The 18,907-nt window shown below is 43.6% G+C and overlaps 1 protein-coding gene across 3 annotated transcripts in view; it reads right to left on the bottom strand.

Moving 5' to 3' along the window:
- Positions 1 to 18,907, bottom strand: part of LOC146186772 (N-chimaerin-like) — a 63,806-nt gene that overhangs the window by 5,134 nt on the left and 39,765 nt on the right. For 2 of the 3 annotated variants that reach the window (XM_084607391.1, XM_084607393.1), the window contains exon 12: positions 18,590 to 18,695. In XM_084607391.1, coding sequence (XP_084463517.1) covers positions 18,590 to 18,695 — 106 coding nt within the window. Of the gene's footprint in view, positions 1 to 33; positions 4,008 to 18,589; positions 18,696 to 18,907 lie in introns of those variants that run through there. The other variant, XM_084607394.1, reaches the window with a different exon arrangement.

Below are 18,907 nucleotides of genomic sequence, written 5' to 3'. Positions count from 1 at the left end.
TGATATCATTGTAATAAAGCTTCAACAGTTACTCTCTCAGCCATACTCAATGGTACAACTGGGCCACAACACTCGTTTGTTGACACCACTTGATGGGCTTCATAGTGGCTAAACGATGAACTTAGTACAATTGAAACCTGCAGTTTAAAGGTCACTGACCGTCCTCCAGTTTTATATATTTTATACCTCTGTGACTGTGAGGCATTATCCCTGGAATGCATGGCAACAAAAATAGTTTTAAAATGCTAAATGACAGCAGAGTTACAGCCATCACAATCAATATCGCTTCCTCCTTTCTTACCGTCCCATCCTCAAGGTTTCTCACTCTCCTGCTTTGTCACTTAGCTTATCGAAGAGAAATTTGTCTCCCTCCCCCCCCTCCTATAGTGGCAGGAGGCATGGTAAAATGGCGCCCACCTTGCGAGGTATAGACCGTTTTACTGAGAGCAAGCAGGAGAGGAGGAAAATACTCTCTAACCAGATTCCTTGTGCCGGCCCATTGTTGCCAGTACCGAGTGGGCTGTGCGTTCGCACGCTTCATGCATAGCAGAGCGGCGGCCTTGCACCTCGGTATATTGCCATTTGAGAGACTTAAATACCTTTATTAGCGCCCATTTTAGTGTTAATGTCATAGAGACCGCAAAACGTGTTCATGGACTGCACAAACAATCACAGAAATTGCAAGATGATTGCCGAGAGCATATGCGGGAAGCATGCAACGACAGTCCGAGTGCGGCTGTGATATGTTTCTGCTTCACCACTTTCCAGTCTATCCTGATTTAATTCGCTTATGAACGTTTGTGTGTAAGCACGATAGACTTAGTACCAATGACGGACTCACGAATATGATGCCCATTTTACTTCATTCGCCGTAGGGCCGTAGTAAACACGCACGCCGAGCAAGCCGTGCCTCCCGCAAGCCCTCCGCGCCAACGATACAGTGGATCTCTTCTGCCAGCGCAAGAAGAGCCGACAATACGCCGACAGTAAAAAAAAAAAAAAAAAAAAAAATCTGTCTTGCGGAATTTTGACTTGTACCGTGTTATTGATAATTGCAATACAAATAAATTACGCAACACATTGCCACTGGTGTGGCGCGCGGGTCATCGTCTGCACGCTGGCTCCGCTGCTAAGGCGTCGCCGAAATGTACATATTTTTTCTACTGATACTATGGGATCGGCAGTAAGGCAGTACTATTAGAGACCATTTACTCTAGCGTTGAGCAATTACAATGCATCGTTGGATCTGCCTTCGATGCAAAACAATTTAGGCCTAGCGACGACTAGGGAGTAGTGCTTGACGAGAATGCCGTAGTCCGCCCCTCCAGCGGGCGGCGCCGATTTAGTAAGCGCTGCTGTATTTGCTGCGAATTTGTCGTCTTCGTTCATGGTGCAGCTGAGAGTGCACGTTTTTCAACGTTTTGCTCAACAATACGTCGTGCAAAAGATGCTGCTACGACGTACGGGATGGGTGTATACGATGTTGCGCCGCAGGACGAACACCAAGGCTGCATAAAAACGTCGACGGATGGTACTTTAGACACTACTTCTTTAATGTGCTGGTCTTGAACCGTGGTTTAACTTGAAAGTATACATTGTTAAAGCAGGACGGCTCGATTACATATCGAAATGGGTCACACTTCACTTTAAATCAATGAGGCGACAAAGCGTCTTTCGTAATATCTTCATTTCGCGTTCAGTAGCTGCCCGTATGGTTCATTTGCTGTGTATTTGTGTGTACAGTTACCATTGTGATTATAAAATATAATTAAAAATACACGTATCGTGAAAGGTACAACAGATACACCCTCAGTGTGGAAGTGGAGCGCAGTCCTTTGCAGTCACCCCGGCCGCTAGTGCTGTTTCCAACAGCTGCCGCCATGTCAAACGGATGGTATATGGTTTGCTTGCGCGCTCAAACAAAGCACAAATAGCGCCAAGATGTCGGATAGCTTTCACGAGCACCGCGAAGTAGCCGTATCGCAGCATCAACACGCACAGCACAGCCCAAGATGGCGTCAAGAGGAGCCGGAGCGGACTTTCCCAGTTTGGCTCATACAGGGCGCCACCATCAAACTAAGATGGCTGCACCCAGGCATCGAAACTAAAACGGTCTATATCTTTCTCCCCTTTCACTTTTGCTCACATGTAGGGTCGCATCTGTCTGCTAAGGAGAAAAACCAGCACATCACAGAGCAGGCTCGGTTTGAGCTGCTGCGAACGGATCAGAAAGTTCGCGATCGCCCCAGCGGACTCCACCACAAGTGCCCATTGGGAAAGAATGGTCCAACAAATCAAACCGTATGTGGACACACTTCTGCACAGTGACGCAACAACGGGGCATGACGTCTCTGCCTTCACCTGATCGATGGGCACTTGATCGTTGGAATGCACGTGTTCAATGAGTGGTTTACGTCTGCCCTTCACCAGTCGGCCAGAAAGAGGGACCGATGGATGCTCGATGTTTCTCCGAGGCGCTTAGCTCGGACGCCAGCGTAGAGTGTGAGGAGGTTTGGCTCTCGACGGGGAGTGTGACAGGGCTGAGATTTGAATCTTTGCCGATTTTCAGAGTGTGTAATCGCTGCAGTGTTTTGCAGAGGCTCTCTGCAGCACCTGACTGAAGCAATGGCCTTAACTGTTTCTGATTTCTAGACCCTGCTCAGTGGCCCTTTAACTGCCTAGCGAAAAATCCCAGGCAAATGGCAGGTGTGTGTGTGTGTGATAAGAGGTTAACGGTGAAGTACTTAATTATAATTAACCCCATGAGAACTGGTCAGCACTAATGATTGGAGGGACGCCTCTGAAGAGCATGTGCCACTGCATTCTTGGGCTGCCTAGTTTGGTTGAAAATATGGTACGAAATGTTCACTGGCATAGGAATTGGGAAGTTTTGGAAATACAGCATGTCAGTTTGCGCAATGCATCATCGCAAGTGTGCGGTTCCTGTGCGCCGAGGCCTACACTGTGCCAGAGTTCAACAGTGGCCCTTTGCAGCCTGGACTGAATATTACTCAAGGACTAGAAGTGTTGGGAAGTTGTTGGAATACCGGAGAACTTTACGTCACCACATGTAATGCAGAATAATTCAAGAAAGTGAACTGCGGCTTTATGATTGGAACCATCCTTACTGCGTCAGCAGCCATATCTTTATAGTTCAGTTCAGTACAGTCGTGTCCGACTCTTCGTGACCCTATGGACCATATCACGCCACGCTTTCCGGTCTCTCACTATGTTCCTAACATCACATAACTTCATCTGCAGCGCCTCGAGGATGCCATCTAACCATCGCGTTCGCTGTCTACCCCTTCTCCGGTGACCCTCAACCTTTCCCAACATCAAATCTTCCTCCAGCGACTCCTCTCTTCTCATCATATGACCAAAGTAGCTGAGCTTTAACTTTAGAATTTGACCCTCCAGGGTTTATGGTCGACAATATCGACTGATTTGATCTCCTGGCAGTCCAAGGAACTCTCAAGAGTCTCCGCCAGCACCACAATTCAAACGCGTCAATTCTTCGGCAGTCAGCCTTCTTCACAGTCCAACTCTCGCATCCATACATCACAACTGGAAAGACCATAGCACGAGTTATACGGATCTTGGTTGGCAGACTAATGTCTCTGCTCTTTACTAGGCGGTCAAGGCTAGCCATGGCTCTCTTTCCCAGAAGCAGGCGTCTCCTAATTTCATGGCTGCAGTCTCCTTCCGGGGTAATCTTGGAGCCCAAGAAGAGAAAGTCTGTCACAGCTTCCACTTCTTGTCCCTTGATGCTCGGAGACTTGATAGGGCAAGATGCCATGATCTTTGTCTTTTTAATGTTCAGTTTAAGCCCAAACTTCTCACTCTCTTCTTGTACGCGCATCAGAAGTCTCGAGTTCCACTTCACTTTCTGCCATTAAAGTGGTATCATCCGCATATCTAAGGTTGTTGATACGTTTTCCAGCAATCTTCACTCCAGCTGAAGACTCGTCCAGACCGGCCTTCCTCGTGGTAGACTCAGCATATAGTTACTGTTAGTGAAAAAAAAAAAAAAATTGTAGTTTACAATACTTGTGTGAATATAGCATGAGGAGAAGGTTGAATGCCCGAAAGAACATTAAACCAAATGTTTCTATTATTTCAACATTACCTTGAACTGTTCAGGCAAACTATAGCCAAGGACCACCTCAAAAAACGCAGAATGAATGCTAAAGTGCACAGGCTGTGGATATGTCAACATTATTTAAGACTAAGAGCGAAGCTTTAGATGCATGTGACACAAGAGAGCAAACCTGTGCCTCTAATAATGCACGCAGCTTTCCACGTAGCAGCTGCCCAGACCTGTGCTCATTTGCCCTTTGCTTTCTCTATCAGACACGGTTTTTCCTCGTCCTCTATGAACAGTATGACCTTTTAAAATCCATTACCACCTCTTCCTTTGTACCCCGCTGGGGTGGCGCAGTGGTTTGGGTGCTTGACTGCTGTGCCTAAGGCGGCGGGATCGGATCACAGAGGCCGGTTTTCAACGAAGGCGAAAAGCCCTGCCCGTGTGCTGTATGATGTCAGTGCATATTAAGAACCCCAGGTGGTCGAAATTACTCCGTAGCCCTCTACTACAATGTATCTCATAGCCAGAGTCGTTCTGGGACATCAAAACCTATAAACCAAACTAAACCTTTTCCTATACAAAAGCTGGCTTTTTCGAGCTGATTCAAGCCTGGTGACGGTATTTTAGCTACCTTGAAAAGTCAAGAAAAAAATAAAAAGAATAATTCACACTGTAAAAAAAAAATCTCCCGCAGAATTTTGCAGAATTTGAAAATTTTCCACTGCAGAAAGTTAAGGGGCTTAACCATAAAGCAGGAAATGAAAACCGAACAAGTACCTAAGACCTTAAAATATGGCAGGCTTTTATTTCAATTAGCAAGACGCAAAAAACATGGCAAATTCAACTGGCTAATTTGAGAGGAACACTCAATCCACACCACAGGAATGATGTCAAACACACAGGTAACCCACCCAGTGAAAAAAGGTAAAGTGAATTATAGGTACAATGAATACTACAGAGCTTCTAAGGGTCCTGTACAATGCTGCACGTTGTAAAGATCTGACACAAAAGCATTTTAAGCTGCACTGCTGATAACCAAACTTTGCCTGGGCATTCCACTAAAGATGGCACCACAAAATTCTGGCGAAGTCCAGCTCTGCTGTACAGATCGAGAAGCAGTTCACCAAGCAGTGGGCTAGGCTGGAACAGATAGGTAAGCACACTAACTCAGACCTCAGTTATCAACAAAATCTGCACTCTCCGCAGATGAAGGAAAACTGCTTTACATTAGAAAGTGAAAATCTGCATTATCCCGAGGTGGGGAAGAGAAGCTTTGTGAAGGAGACCCCACGGTGCTAGTGTAGACAACTTCTTTCACAAACCTGACACCCGAGAGAGTTAAGTTTGCTACTGACTCTATAAAGAAGAAAAGAAAAAAAAAAGTTTTTGCGAGAGAAGGACTTTGCGGCTCTTTTTAGCAAATGAAACAAAATACGACTAAATGATGCTATCCAGGTACAGTTTCAGCCCCTTCATTCTGCCCCTTGAAACATAGCGAGCAGCACGAAGCCCTGCCAGTGGGTACACGCAATTGCATGGACCATTAAAAAGAACTCTTTCCACGAAGGTGCTGGCTGTTGTGGCAGGTTGGCAGCAGTGCACTTGGAATTTGTGCCACCTAATCTCTGTTCCCGCAAATAGGATGCACCCCCTTTAGCTCAGGTTTTTGCACTTATCTTAGTGTGCGCTGCTGCAGAGCTAGACATCCAACACTGTTTGCTACATATCTGTTCTTGTGTGCACTGGTTAGCTGCAATGAGCAAGAAAGCAACTTAGCTGACAGAACTCAAAGCAATACAGGAAGTATTGGCTGGTACTGAAATGTTCAAGGAAGCCGTTAGTGACCTCTAGAGACGAACTACAGGAAGTACTACTCAGAAGCAAAAGCTTGAGATCCTGAAATGCGAAACTGAGTCAACAACTAGAACAGCTAGAATAGTACTAGTAGGTAGAAATAGAAGGTATGTCGAGCTATGGCACTTGTTTAGAAGATTGGCTTGCTAGTCAGTGAAGAGATGGCTGAAGATAACATCGATGCTCGTCAGAGAGTGGCCACTCCTAACCATGACCAGTTTAACATAGTAGTTTGCTTCGTGTGATGAAACAAGAGAAATGCCTTTCCGGCAAAGGTTAAGAAAACTCAAACTGACAAGAAGTATGTAGTCAGGTTCCTGCCCAGTGTTCTTTGTCACTTAATAACACTTAACGGTATTTAAACTCAAACATGCAGGTTCTGGGATCAGCTCCCAAAAAGAAGAAAGAAATGAGCTGAAAGCTTGTGTGGCCTGCCTGAGGACAAATGTTTGCCATGAGAGATGAGATGTTGCCTACTCTCCATATAGCCAGCATGAATGACCTTTACGAAATTGCAAACTAAAACCTGTGCTTTCTATTTACGTCTAGCATTGTTCAAAAAGGCTACAGTGCTCACCTTCTGGGTTGCAACAGCCTCCTTCATTTCATTTAACGCATCATTTAACAAAACATTTTCCAGTCGCAATTTCAGCAAGTACCTGTCCTTTTTTTCATATGAATTCAAGGAGCATTCGCTACGAAGATGATGCATCGCACGAGTTCTTCGAAAATACACATTTAGATCCTGATGCATTACTTTTTTCTGGAATGCAGCTAACAGGCACTGTTAATCTATGCCATTTTCATGGGCATAAATATTATGGTTGCATTCGAGAGATTGGTCATGCTGGAGGTGTGGTTATGTATGTGAAGAAACGGCTTGTATATCATGCCATGCTGGAATTCACCTTCGTAAATAATAATATAGACCAGTTGCAAAACCTTCAAGCCAGCTTCCCTGTGAGGCATGAATTTATGCACAATGACGGCAGAACTTGACCTCAGGGACAATAGTTAGGTGCAGTGCATGCATCTACTACAGCCCACACAGCATCCCGTCGCACAGGCCATTGTGAGAGAACAGGTTTCTGGGCATTCTTAACACGGGAATAAAGAAGGGAGCACTGTCATCCTGGGGGTGAGGAAAGAAGATTTAGAATAGGGGAACCCAACCAGATAGGGTAATAGTGGCCGACAATGCGCACTGCACCCAACTATTACCCCAAGGTAAGTCTATGCTACCGTTGTACAGGAATTTCTGCCGCACAGGGAAGCTGGGTTTTAGGTTTTGCAACTGGTCTATTGAGTTCTTCACTATTGGTCTGCAATCACGAACAGTAGCTGTTATTTATAGGCTACTCTCTGAAAACAAAGATTTTTTATTTTTTTTTCCCTGCCATTAATGGCCTGCTATATGCTACATGCATTGCAACTCATAGTGAGATGCTGTTAGACGTATACATCACAGATTCCCATTCCGTCAATTCATTCGCTGGTTCTGATATCAAACATCAGTGATTATCTTTCTGTACTTTGACTTGCTTCTGCTGTTGGCTAGAGCAGCATTTACAAGTCTGCGTTCACACCTTCTAAAGAAATTAATATGATGTCACAAAAAATTTTAAATCCCTTATAGTGGACATAGACTTTATGAATGAAATAAATGCCAATAAAGCTTGTATTTTATTTGCAGTGACATTAAAGAGCTTTCATAGAAGATCGTTTCAAGTTACAGCCACAAAGAAACCGAAGAAGACGAGAAAACCCTGGTAACAAGACTGACCCCAGAAAAATCTAGCAAGAAGTTAATACTCGACCGTAAACCTTCTGATGATCACAATACCATCAACCAATGGGGACACAAGTCAATCTCGTAGAGCAGCAGAATTAAATTCAGATTTTGCAGAATCTGGAGCTCACTTTGTGTCAAATTCCCCTATGCCAGATAAAATTTTTGCCCTAGCCACCAAGTCGAAAGTGGAAAGCATATTAAAAAGTCTGAATAAAACAGCTGCAGGCTTTGATAGTACGGCATGTTCCCTTGTAATATGTTGCTGATGTACTAAGCACTTCTTTAATCTGTATTATTAACTGCATAATTAAGACGACTGAAAATTTTCCTTGATAAGCATAACATTATACTATACCTGCGGCTTAGTTAATATGGATTTCGTAAAAATTAGTCCACTGAGAAGGCGCAAATGAAATACATCGCATGTATTAATCAAACTAAGGAAAAAAAAAGTTGTTTACCAGGACTCTTCCTTGATCTTTGAAGCGCTTTTGATTCTGTTACTCATGAGGTGCTTTTTGCCAAGCTGGATGAACTACACTATATGTGGATACACTATATGTGCAGTAGCACCAACTCAGATGTGCAATTATCTTAAAAATAGGTACCAATATGTTCTACCGAAAAAAAAAATCATATATCCCTGAGCCTACAAAGTAGTTGGTATTCTGCAAGAGTCCATAGTTGGAATTACGTAATTTAATCTTTATGCAATTTATAAAATATGAAAAACTCGTCATGAAACATCACTGCGAAGAGCAGGGTACTAAAGAGACGTCGACAGGATGACCGCAGACTTGCAACTAGTTTATTTAAAGGACTATAGACACCAAAATTTTGGGTTTGTGTTTTATCATTTGTAATGATGCCTAGGACATTATTGTACATGGATCACCATGTCACATTCGCCTACGACTGCTGAATAATTTATAATAGAATTTCTTTTCTCACCTGTTTCGCTTTCAACAACCGAGCGATGGCTGTGACGTCAAAGTCAAGTCTAGGTCACGCGAGGGATGAAAATACAGCGATATACTCATTGCTGTGTCATTTGAACTCACTACAATGATAAAGCCACCCTGTCTCAAGAACAGGAATCATTACAAGTGAAGAATGAGCGATTATATATTGCTGTTTTCTCATGGCCCGCATGAAGATGTGATTGTGATGTTACAGTCATCTCTCGGATATCGACACCGAAACAGATGAGAAAAGAAAATTTAATTATAAATTATTTAGCGGTCATAAGTGAAAACTGCGTGCGGATCAATATACAGGAATGACTTAAGCATTATTAACAAGAAAAAAAATACTACCAAAATTTGGTGTCTATAGTTCTTTAAAGCAATGCCTCAAGCCTTTCCTCGTTTTACGCACTCAACTGTACACTTTTAATTGAATGAAGCAAAGGAAGCTTAGTTCCTTTTTGTACAGGTGGGCTTGAGTCTCACTGACGCACTTTGCGGAGCCATATTCCCTTACGTGCAAGGTTTTCTAAATTTCACATGCCTTCTTGCCTATTATGCCTACATGCCAATTATCTCTATATAGCAAATCAGGCAATGTTTTGGCAAGCTTTGCCCATGGTGAAAGCCCATGAAGTTGCTGTGCCCCTGTAAACGCTTGTGGATGCATGTTCCGTCTATTCTATACATATAAGGCAAACCACAGCTGATTTTGCAATCCATTTTCGTTTTACAGGGTACATATTTGATTCGTTGATTGATGCTGCTGCCAATTTTCCTTTTAGTATCTTTGTGAATTAGCAGAGATAAGACAGCTTGCCACTTGAAGCTCGTCAAGAGGAGAATCGCATAAGTGTCTCTCGTTATGTCGTATTCGCGCATGGTACAGAGTGGTTTTTATGCCCAAGTCTTCGTTCCGATGGGCTTTCCCTACCCTCCTCAAGGTTGTTGCTGAATTTTTGTTGAAGAACCTATGCCCCAACACACCGGTTTACAAGGCTGGTAACTAATACCCCTGTCAAGCGCGCAAAATAAAGTTCACTGACGGCGAGTGTCACTTACGAAAAGTGCACTCTACCCCTGCTAAACAGCGTAACATAAGTGCACTTGGCAAAGTGTGCACTCAGGTCGGAGTGCGTTCGCAAAACAGACTTTGAGGGCCGAGTGCGTAGCCTCGCGGGCAAAAATTTCTTCGTCACAAACGCATTATGTAATAAGATATTTATTCGAGTTAATTTTACGTGTTTTGTACATATTTTCATTTGAGGAATTGTTTTATAATAGCGACGGGCAAAATATCACATAACAAAAACATGATGTAACCACGTATGCAACCTCCACATTAAGGTGGCGGTCCCACTCCAGCGGTGAAGAGACGACATTTTTGGCGATATTCATACGCCTACTGCGCCTCACTAGTTTAGTTTATAAATGTGACTTTAATATATTTGTAAAGTTTATTTCCTCTGCTTTCTAATGGTGCATTTGATTTACAAATAGCTGCACCGATGTTTAAGCTGTAAAGGAAAACACAAAGGTAAGAAACGGCTTTTCAGCTCTACTTGTCTCGGGAAAAACAAAATTGTGCAAAATCTTTTGCACCTAGGAAAACACCGTTTGAGATGTTTTGATATTAGATGTTAATGAACAAAGTTAAGCATTTTTATTACTGTGTGTCGCATAGTTTATTAGCCACGCGCCTGTGAAAAGTGTATAAAACAGGTAATTATACATACAATAACATTCAAGATACGCATTCTGCTGCGGAGATTTTTTGCGCAGTTGGAGGTCGTAGATAGTTCGCTTTTTCCTGAAAATATCATCTGTCTGCTTCATTTAGTGTAAAAGTTATTTGTGATCAAACTTTGCGTTTTTTGCAAAATGGCTTAAAGTATATGCTAAACTGTTGAACTAATAAGCTCTTATCTGTGCTGAAATTTCGCGTGGAAAAACTTTGCACCTCGCTGTCAGAGGATAAGCATCGGTTTTGTTCTACGACTCTCGAGGAATGTGCACTGTCAGGATGATTTCAGCTAATTTTTTCGTGGTTCACTTGAAGCGCGCGAGCTCTTCATGAAATATTTTAAGCATGATTGAAATGCTCCATGGCCTGTTTGTTTCTGGCGAATATAACTTAAAGGTTCTGGCTTTCGTTCCCTTATTCAACCGGTAATAATTATCAACTACAAAGTCAAATAATAGTAAAATAACAGAGCCACGTGTGATAAACGTAGTAGGTAGCGCCATCTATGAAATTTCATGTGCACTAAAATGTCGCAGTTCAGAAAAATTACGAGGATGGCGCCACAAACACCCTGAATCGAGGGGTATTTACGAGAGGGTATTGTCCTTCTACAACGTTTTCCCTCTGTCCTTTCCTTTCCATCGGGCGAGAGAGGTAAACACTGGCGAGTAAGGTCGAGTGGTCGGGTCGAACGTAGGTGCATGTGCTTCGCGCACTCAGGTGCTTCGCGCATGCGCAGTAGCGCTACTTGAAAATGGTCCCTTGACAAATGTACACTTGCTTGCTTTGAGATTTATTTATCGCCTCAAATTAAGTGTGTCATACTGTTTGTGTGCCGAAACGTTGCCAGCTAAGGCTCTCGCGCTACTTACTTACTCTACTTACTCAGCAAGATATAATCGTGGCGGAGATATTGAAATTTTTTTTCTGGTTTTGTTTTGTAGTCTTGTAGCGCCCCTCGCGCCGCGCTTTTATGACAAACAACGGCACGGCGCTGAACAAAGAAGAATTTGGCACTAAGCGTCTCAGTGAAAGCAGCGAAAAAAAAAAAAGACAGTTCGAACCCGAACGCTGTCGGAGCTGGTTATTCCTCGTCTTAGCTCCGCCACAAAGCTATCTTCAGATGTTCGCGGTGTTAGCATATATTGTGAGGATGTAGAATTTACTTTTTTTTTCCAGTGGCAAGAAGGAAAAATATCTTCCCCTTTCTACGATAAAATGAATAGTAGGGCACGGAACTATAACACTGCATAAATTAATATAATATAATTTCAAAGAGCGTCTCCCTAGGAGAAATTGCACGAATACTTGTACCCTCTGCCACTTTACTGGTACAGATAAAATGTTTCGACCGTCTGCCAAGTACAACTTGAAAACCTGAACATGCACAAGCATGCCTCTTCAACCTTCCCACTGAAGTTCCTATATAGCGCAAGCAGTGCAGGCTCCAAAGAAAAGGAGAAAAAATGATATAGTGGGCAGCCGAAGATAATCACCAGCGTTTCAGTCATGTTTTTTTTTTCTTTCCTTTTTTTTTCCGAATGTTGCGTTCCGGTGATGATAGTAAAGGTGCCGCAGTAGCTGCCGGGGATGTTTTCGGTGAATGGGCAAGTAGGAAACAGCCATGTGAAGCTTCTCCAATACAAAAATGTGATGTTGAATCGGGTTTTGCCACTGCATTTCCGTCATTCCCCTCACTAAAAATTAAAAAAAAAAATGATGAGGCTCAACGCTGCTGAACCGAATGTCGAGCTTAGCTCAAATGAGAGAAACCACTGTAATCAAGAGTTCGACGAAATGCAGTCTGATCAGGTGGTGGCATAAAAAAATATACAGGCTCACTGACCAAGTCAGTTTCATGAAAACGTACTATCGTTTCGGCAGCCCTACAGCTTCCTTGTTCAAGAAACCAGACAAAAAGCATTCGTTTATATCTTCTTCAAATACTTTGACTTGATCAATGACCCTATATATATATATATATATATATATATATATATGAGAAAACACTGAATTGGTTTCCCGTTTGATGTTTTTATTTGCGCTTACTTTATTTATTTTATACGTGCATGATGTCCCGTCCTCTTCCCAAGTAATTCCGCTTCTTGGAGGGGGATATACCGCGGATTGTCCGAAGCATTACGGCGTCTAGGGTAAACCGTTGATGCATTCGGCAGGGAAGCTGGTTTGGCGTTCATTTTGCTATAATGCTATACTTGCCTAGCATCGCCTGCTACCGCGCTTTGCCGCTGTGGCCGGGGGCTTGGAGAGTTCGGTCTAGTTTGCCTGGGCACAGTGAAGACGGCGATGTTGCTATGGTGATAGCTCTGTTTACGATTCTTAGAAAAACGCGCCACTCGCGCAAGTGAGCAACAGAGCTAACGCTCTAAAAGCCCGTCGGCAGACAGAGCGTTTCCAAAAGAATGGGGCCCTTATCTCGAGTAAGGTAGATACCGTGTCCGCCAGGCGTCCACTCACCCGCCGTCTCAACGCCCAATTTGTTGACTTTATATTTGAACCTTGTTTGAAGCAACTCGACTTCCTGTGCTCTGAAAGGTATCCGATCACGTTAGCAAAAGTGACATAGAAGCGTGTGAGAATTTCGAAGCATACAAAGAACGTGCTTCCGTTTGACCACATGAAGCAAAACCGCTGTACTGCACTGGTATGGACAAATTCACAAATTATAGCACATGCCAAATCTGACCGAACGCGATCTGATCGATGCGTCTAATCGTTTGGCATTTGCAGGACAACATTTGGTAAGCATGGGCGCTCTTGCATGGAGTAAAAATTGGGCTCTGATTATTATGTTGCAAATGTGTGAATGTACAAGTGCCACATCACGAAATTATTTACTACCAACACATGAAGCCAAAAGGCGGGCTCAACACTAAAGTATACTTGTTGCATACGTGTGTGCGCCCTGTAAAATGAGTACAATAAAGTAGGCTACAAGCTACAGTAGTCCACCCAATATATTGGTTCAGAAAGCGCATACATCATCACGGGAAGCTGCAGCAGGACAGGTCAGCGTCTTCCATAGCATGCTACTTTTCACATCAGATTTCAGTGTCGAGTGAAATTTTGCAGGAGAAAAATGTTTCTAGGGGATTGATTGTTAAAATTTTATTCTAATTGCCTGAAAATACTGTGTTCCTTTAATTGCACACACACACACACACACACACACACACACACACACACACACACACACACACACACACACACACACACACACACACACACACACACACACACACACACACACACACACACACACACACACACACACACACACACACACACACACACACACACACGCGCGCGCGCGAGCGAATAAATAAAATGAAGACTGTGGAGCATCCAACTGGGAGTGGGGAAGTGGCCGCCATAAGCGCCTAAAAAACTGTCCCCGTTAGGTCCTTTCTTCTGACAACCTTCCTTTACAACCCCTTCTCCCCTTCCCCCATTTCTCACATAGTTTAGTGTGAATGTGCCTCCTCAGTGCCGAAGAGAGCATGAATACATGCCGGCCTCCTGCGCGATACATAGCCTCTTGGTGGATTTCACATCTATTTCGGAATATCGATTTATCTCAAAAGGAAAAAATTGGCAATCATTCACTTATTTGCCCATTGTAACTTACCAGCTCTAGTTTTCAAGATTGGACAAGCACGAACAAAAAATAAACAAGGGCGACTGTTGACTGAAGTTCAGCTAATTATAGCTATATTATCATATTTGTAATCACGTTTGATAAAGCAAATTTCTGGTGACCGCAAGAGCTGACAGCTTCCACTACAGTCAAGGAGTGTTCCGATCCTTACTATATCTATGGCATCAACAATAGGGAGGTTTAGAATATGGTACCCCTACCGCTTAGGGGGACAGGGCAATAGCGCGGGTGACAGTAGGAGCACAATTCTCTATTATAGCGCGCACGCTCCACTATTACTCTATCCCACTTACGGATAGGGTCGCCGTATTCTAAAGCTTGCTAATGATCACTCGATTGCACAGCCCAAAAGACGAGGATCAAAAGAACACAAGACAGGCGCCGACTTCAACTAAGGTTCATTGACGAAGTGTGCAGAAATAGTGCCATTCGCTTTTCCTTTTCACTCGTACTAAGATTGCACTGTGCAATCATGTTGACACCCTGTTTTATTTGTGTTCAGTCAAGCTAGCCTACTGCAGTCCAGTCCAACCCCCTCACGCTCGGCGGGTAGGAGCAATGTTCGAAACTATACTTCGTCTCACAAGATATCTGCAGCACTGCGAAAGGCAGAGGAGCCCTTTCAATTGTGCTCCTAAGTGCCTCTAGCCTGTGCGCACTATAATAGAGAATTGTGCTCCTACTCTCACCCCCAGCCAATTTGGGGGGGGGGGCGAGAGGCGCTTAGAAGCACAATTGCCTATTGTACGCGTGATCCCGGCTGGGGTGCCTCTGCTTTTCGCTGTGCTGCAAACATCTTGTGAGACGAAGTATAGGCAAGAGAGGGAAGCCTCTTGTCCAATTGTCAGGGCGCGTATTGTTCGAAGTAGTGGTGCGGTGGGTTGAAGAGGGGAGTTCAATGGGGCAGCCCATGCTGTGCAGGACGGGCCTTCTCTGCCTGGACACTGCTGTGGAGCCGCAAAAATCTTTGAAAGTCCACGCAGCAACACAAGAAAAGCGTTCAGGCAGCTCAAGTCGAGAGGGCTGAGTGGCTGGGTACTCAATTTCTCAGTCATGGATTAGTGGCGTAGCCTGGTGGCAGAATCTGAAATACTTCCAAGATGGCGACCGTAGAACCGCCACCTTAAGTGTAGTGCACCACTGCGGCTATGCCATTTTCAGTTAGGGGGTGGTTTTTATTGTTCATGGTGTTTGTTGATAGGGGTGTCTGAATCATGACCCGGCGTCAAAGTTTAAGTATTTTTTAAGTGTTTTGCTACTTTAAAAAGCAGTTTGCTGAACTTCGCGCTAGGAGGTTCCAATTTCTTTTTGAAAATATGTTTTTCAGTTGCCAGTTTCGTATCGCGTGCTTATGCGAGTGCACTCCGCTTTCCCATTTAGCACTGTGTAGCGTAAAGTCTTTTGAGCTGCGAAGTGCACTCCGCGTAAGTGCACTTCAACTTGCACGTTTGACTGGGGTATAAGTGATAGAAGTTGCGGAAAGTTGAAGTCGTTCTCCGTGTACACACGGTCTTTCATAGCCTAAAGAGGGTGGGAAGTAAATTTGGTATGGACGTTTTCTTTTATGCACTCTGCAAGCTTTCCTGTCTGTGGCAACTCACAAACAAAGATACTCATGCTCTAAGGAAATCTAGCTGTGGCACCAACCACCAAATTATGGATGTGCTATAAAAATGGAAATAGATTATGAAATCCCGCTCACGAGTAGTTTTGGCTTATGTGGGACGGGTGGGATGGGACGTTGCATCAACAGGTGTTTGCAAGAGCGTATCAATTCCCTAGGCTCACAATGCCAAATCATTCACTATGTTGCAACAAAAACTGCATGTCACTATACTGAAATAACAGGCAACACCAAATACTTAGAAGGCACATGAAATTTACGGAGCTTATCACATAAATACATACGGCCCAGACTTGCACTAAAGAAGGAACTAAGCTTTCCATCTTTATTTGATTACGAGTGCATGGTCAGGTGCTTAGCAAGCGGCATACTGCTTGGTGAGGAAAGAATGAGGCGTCGCTCGAGTGAAACTAGTGCAGGCCTGCACTTGTCCCAATTGTTTCTATCCAGTGTCCTGTTCTTCGCGTAATGTTACGTTTTATTACGTCATACCAGCTAGCCCTCCCCCATCATACACTCTTTGGTACTTAACTCCCCTTAACTTAGTTTTATGTACTCTGGTGATGCCAATGTGCCCTTTGCATCCACTCTGCCTACTACATTATAATGCGTGGTTAATGAATATGGTAGCCGACCGATTTTTCGCACTCCAATAATTCGGAATGGCACAATAATTTCGGATTTCATTCAGGAACCATTGTGTTTCCCCTAGGAACATGTACATTTTCACGATCATTATTTCGGACTCTATGGTGTCCAAAAGTTAGATTTTATGGACCAAATTTGGCGCCAATACTACTGCAGAGATAATTTTTTAGCTGAAGGCTACTTTTTTCAGCATAACAAATGCGCAGGCATTGTTGTCGCAAACAACCAATTTTGCGTGGCCTTGAAAGCTAGGTGAAGCAGAGTAATTAGGATAGACTAGCTTGGCTCTCTGTTCATTGTTGCCATTTGAGGCAATGGCAACAAGAATCACACAATTAGGCTCAAAATGGAACCTGAGCACCACCCGCTGCGGTTCGCTCCAACACCGCTGTTGCCCGTGGGGAAAACAAAAAGAGGTGGGGAAGGGGTGAGGGAATAGGTGCATTTACGAAGACTCTCGTTCCGCTCACTTTTTTCCTGTAAATTCCATCTCGCGGTAGTTCGCATGGCGCGTGCATTCGTTCGCGGCATGCGCATCACCTGCAGCTGCGTCACAGTATGTCGTGAAGTGGCATGGACACGATGAAAGCATGAATGGCTGAGATATTCTAACTGGAGGGTTCCCTTCTGCGGGGCACCGCAGCGCACGTGGTGATCGTCTTGAGTGGGGTGCATGCTTCCCGGTGGTGCGCACGCCTGCTGCTTCGGAGTCAATCGGCGCCCGCCGTATCGGATCACACTAGCGCGTGAGCATAGGCATGGAAGATGGGGAGCAGGTGAGTTCGTGAATTGTAAAGCTGATTTTTTGCTGAAAAGTGATTTTCTTCAAGTCCATTAATTTTTCAGACTGTTCGATTATTCTGACCATTTCCTGCGTCGCACCCAATCTGAAAAAAAGTCTGCGGCTGTATCTGAATTCATTATTATGCTGGTTGCATACAAAATAAATAACCTTCAATTATATGTGAACAATACTAAATATACATAATTCATTTCCAAGTAAGCCCGCCGTGGTGGTGCAGTGGTTAGGGTGCTCGACCACTGTGGCCAAGGATGAGGGGTCGAATCCCGGCTGCGGCAGCCACTTTTCAATGGAGGCGAAAAGCTAGGTGCCCGTGTGCTCTGCGATGTCGGTGCACGCCAAAGAAACCAAGGTGGTAGAAATTTCAGGAACCCTCCACTACGGTGTCTCACATAGCCTGAGTCGCTTTAAGACGTTAAACACCACGAACCAAACCATCATGTCCAAGTCATTAACCTTATTACTAGAAACACAATTATAGTTCTTAATATCATTAGAATAGAACAAGCAGTAACTGAAAATCTTTAGATGTGCGGTATAAAAGTAATCTGTTGCAGAATGCACATGTGGATAACCTGTGTACAGACCTCGGTAAATTTGCACTAGGAAAAGAAAAAAAAAATATTGACAGATTCACTGTGTTGCAAAAGATACTGAAAATTTTTGAAAATTACCGAAGCTGACTTCAAGATCTACGGGCACATCCCCTGTTCCTCAAACAAGAAATGCTGAAAACTAATAAAATATACACTGTTTTAGACTAACAGAATGTATAAATGCAACAAACTATGTCAGATCACCAGGTAAGAGTCACACAGTCAGCACGATCTGCATGAGGGCACATAGAATACCGAGACTTAATACCAAATAGTATGACATGCAATACATAAATAATCAGGTCCTTCTGTTGAATAGCTCAGTAAATATTAGATTTTGACTCTCATCTATTTAAATTAAAGTAATTTTAGAAGCTGGTTAATGAAATGTTCGATTGTATCAATATCTGCAGGCTGTTTTTTTTTTTTTTACTGTAAAATTCCAAATTCCTGTTGCTGATAGTGCCTGCCCTTTTGTGATGCAGTACTGATGCTAGCTGTCAGTACTAATCCCTAGATTTTTTTTCATATGAACTTTTTATGTAACTGCTGTGAACATACGCATCTTGTTTGCTGTGACAGCCAGACGAATCAAGAGCCCTCGTCAGATTATGCATCTGACGAGGGCCCTCTTTTCTCCTGTACTTAAAGGACAAATAAAATTCCAGCTCTGGAAAAGATTATTATTATTATTGAAAAGATTATCTTGCAATGTATAGCTGAAGGCCACGAAAAAGGCCCACATGACTTGTATTCCTACTCAACAATTCCGCACCCAGAAAGGAAGCAAGGAGTGCGTACCTTTGTAAATGACTCATGAGATACTTCAAAGACTGGTAGTGAGCAGGAGGAAGTGACTTGACCGCTTCCTTCATGGCTTCAAGCTTTTCTTCTACTTTGTTGCTCTCTGCAAACAGGAGAGATGCACCCAAAAAAAAGAAAACAGTGAGTGGCAAAGTTGCGCTGCGCCTTCATGTGCATTTACACTTTCTCAACTGCTGCTTGCCGATGGTAAACAAAACACTGCACAAAAAGAAGACAGGTAAGGGAAGGGCAACAGACACACTCAAACCTATTCCACCTACTGGAGGACGTTTTGGCCAGCCTACAAATATCAGG

This window comes from Amblyomma maculatum, chromosome 6, assembly GCF_055883805.1.
Source record: "Amblyomma maculatum isolate TAMU_Amacu chromosome 6, ASM5588380v1, whole genome shotgun sequence".
NCBI lineage: Eukaryota > Metazoa > Arthropoda > Arachnida > Ixodida > Ixodidae > Amblyomma > Amblyomma maculatum.
The sequence above is the reverse complement of the archived record's forward strand: the minus strand, read 5'-3'. Positions and strand labels throughout refer to the sequence as shown.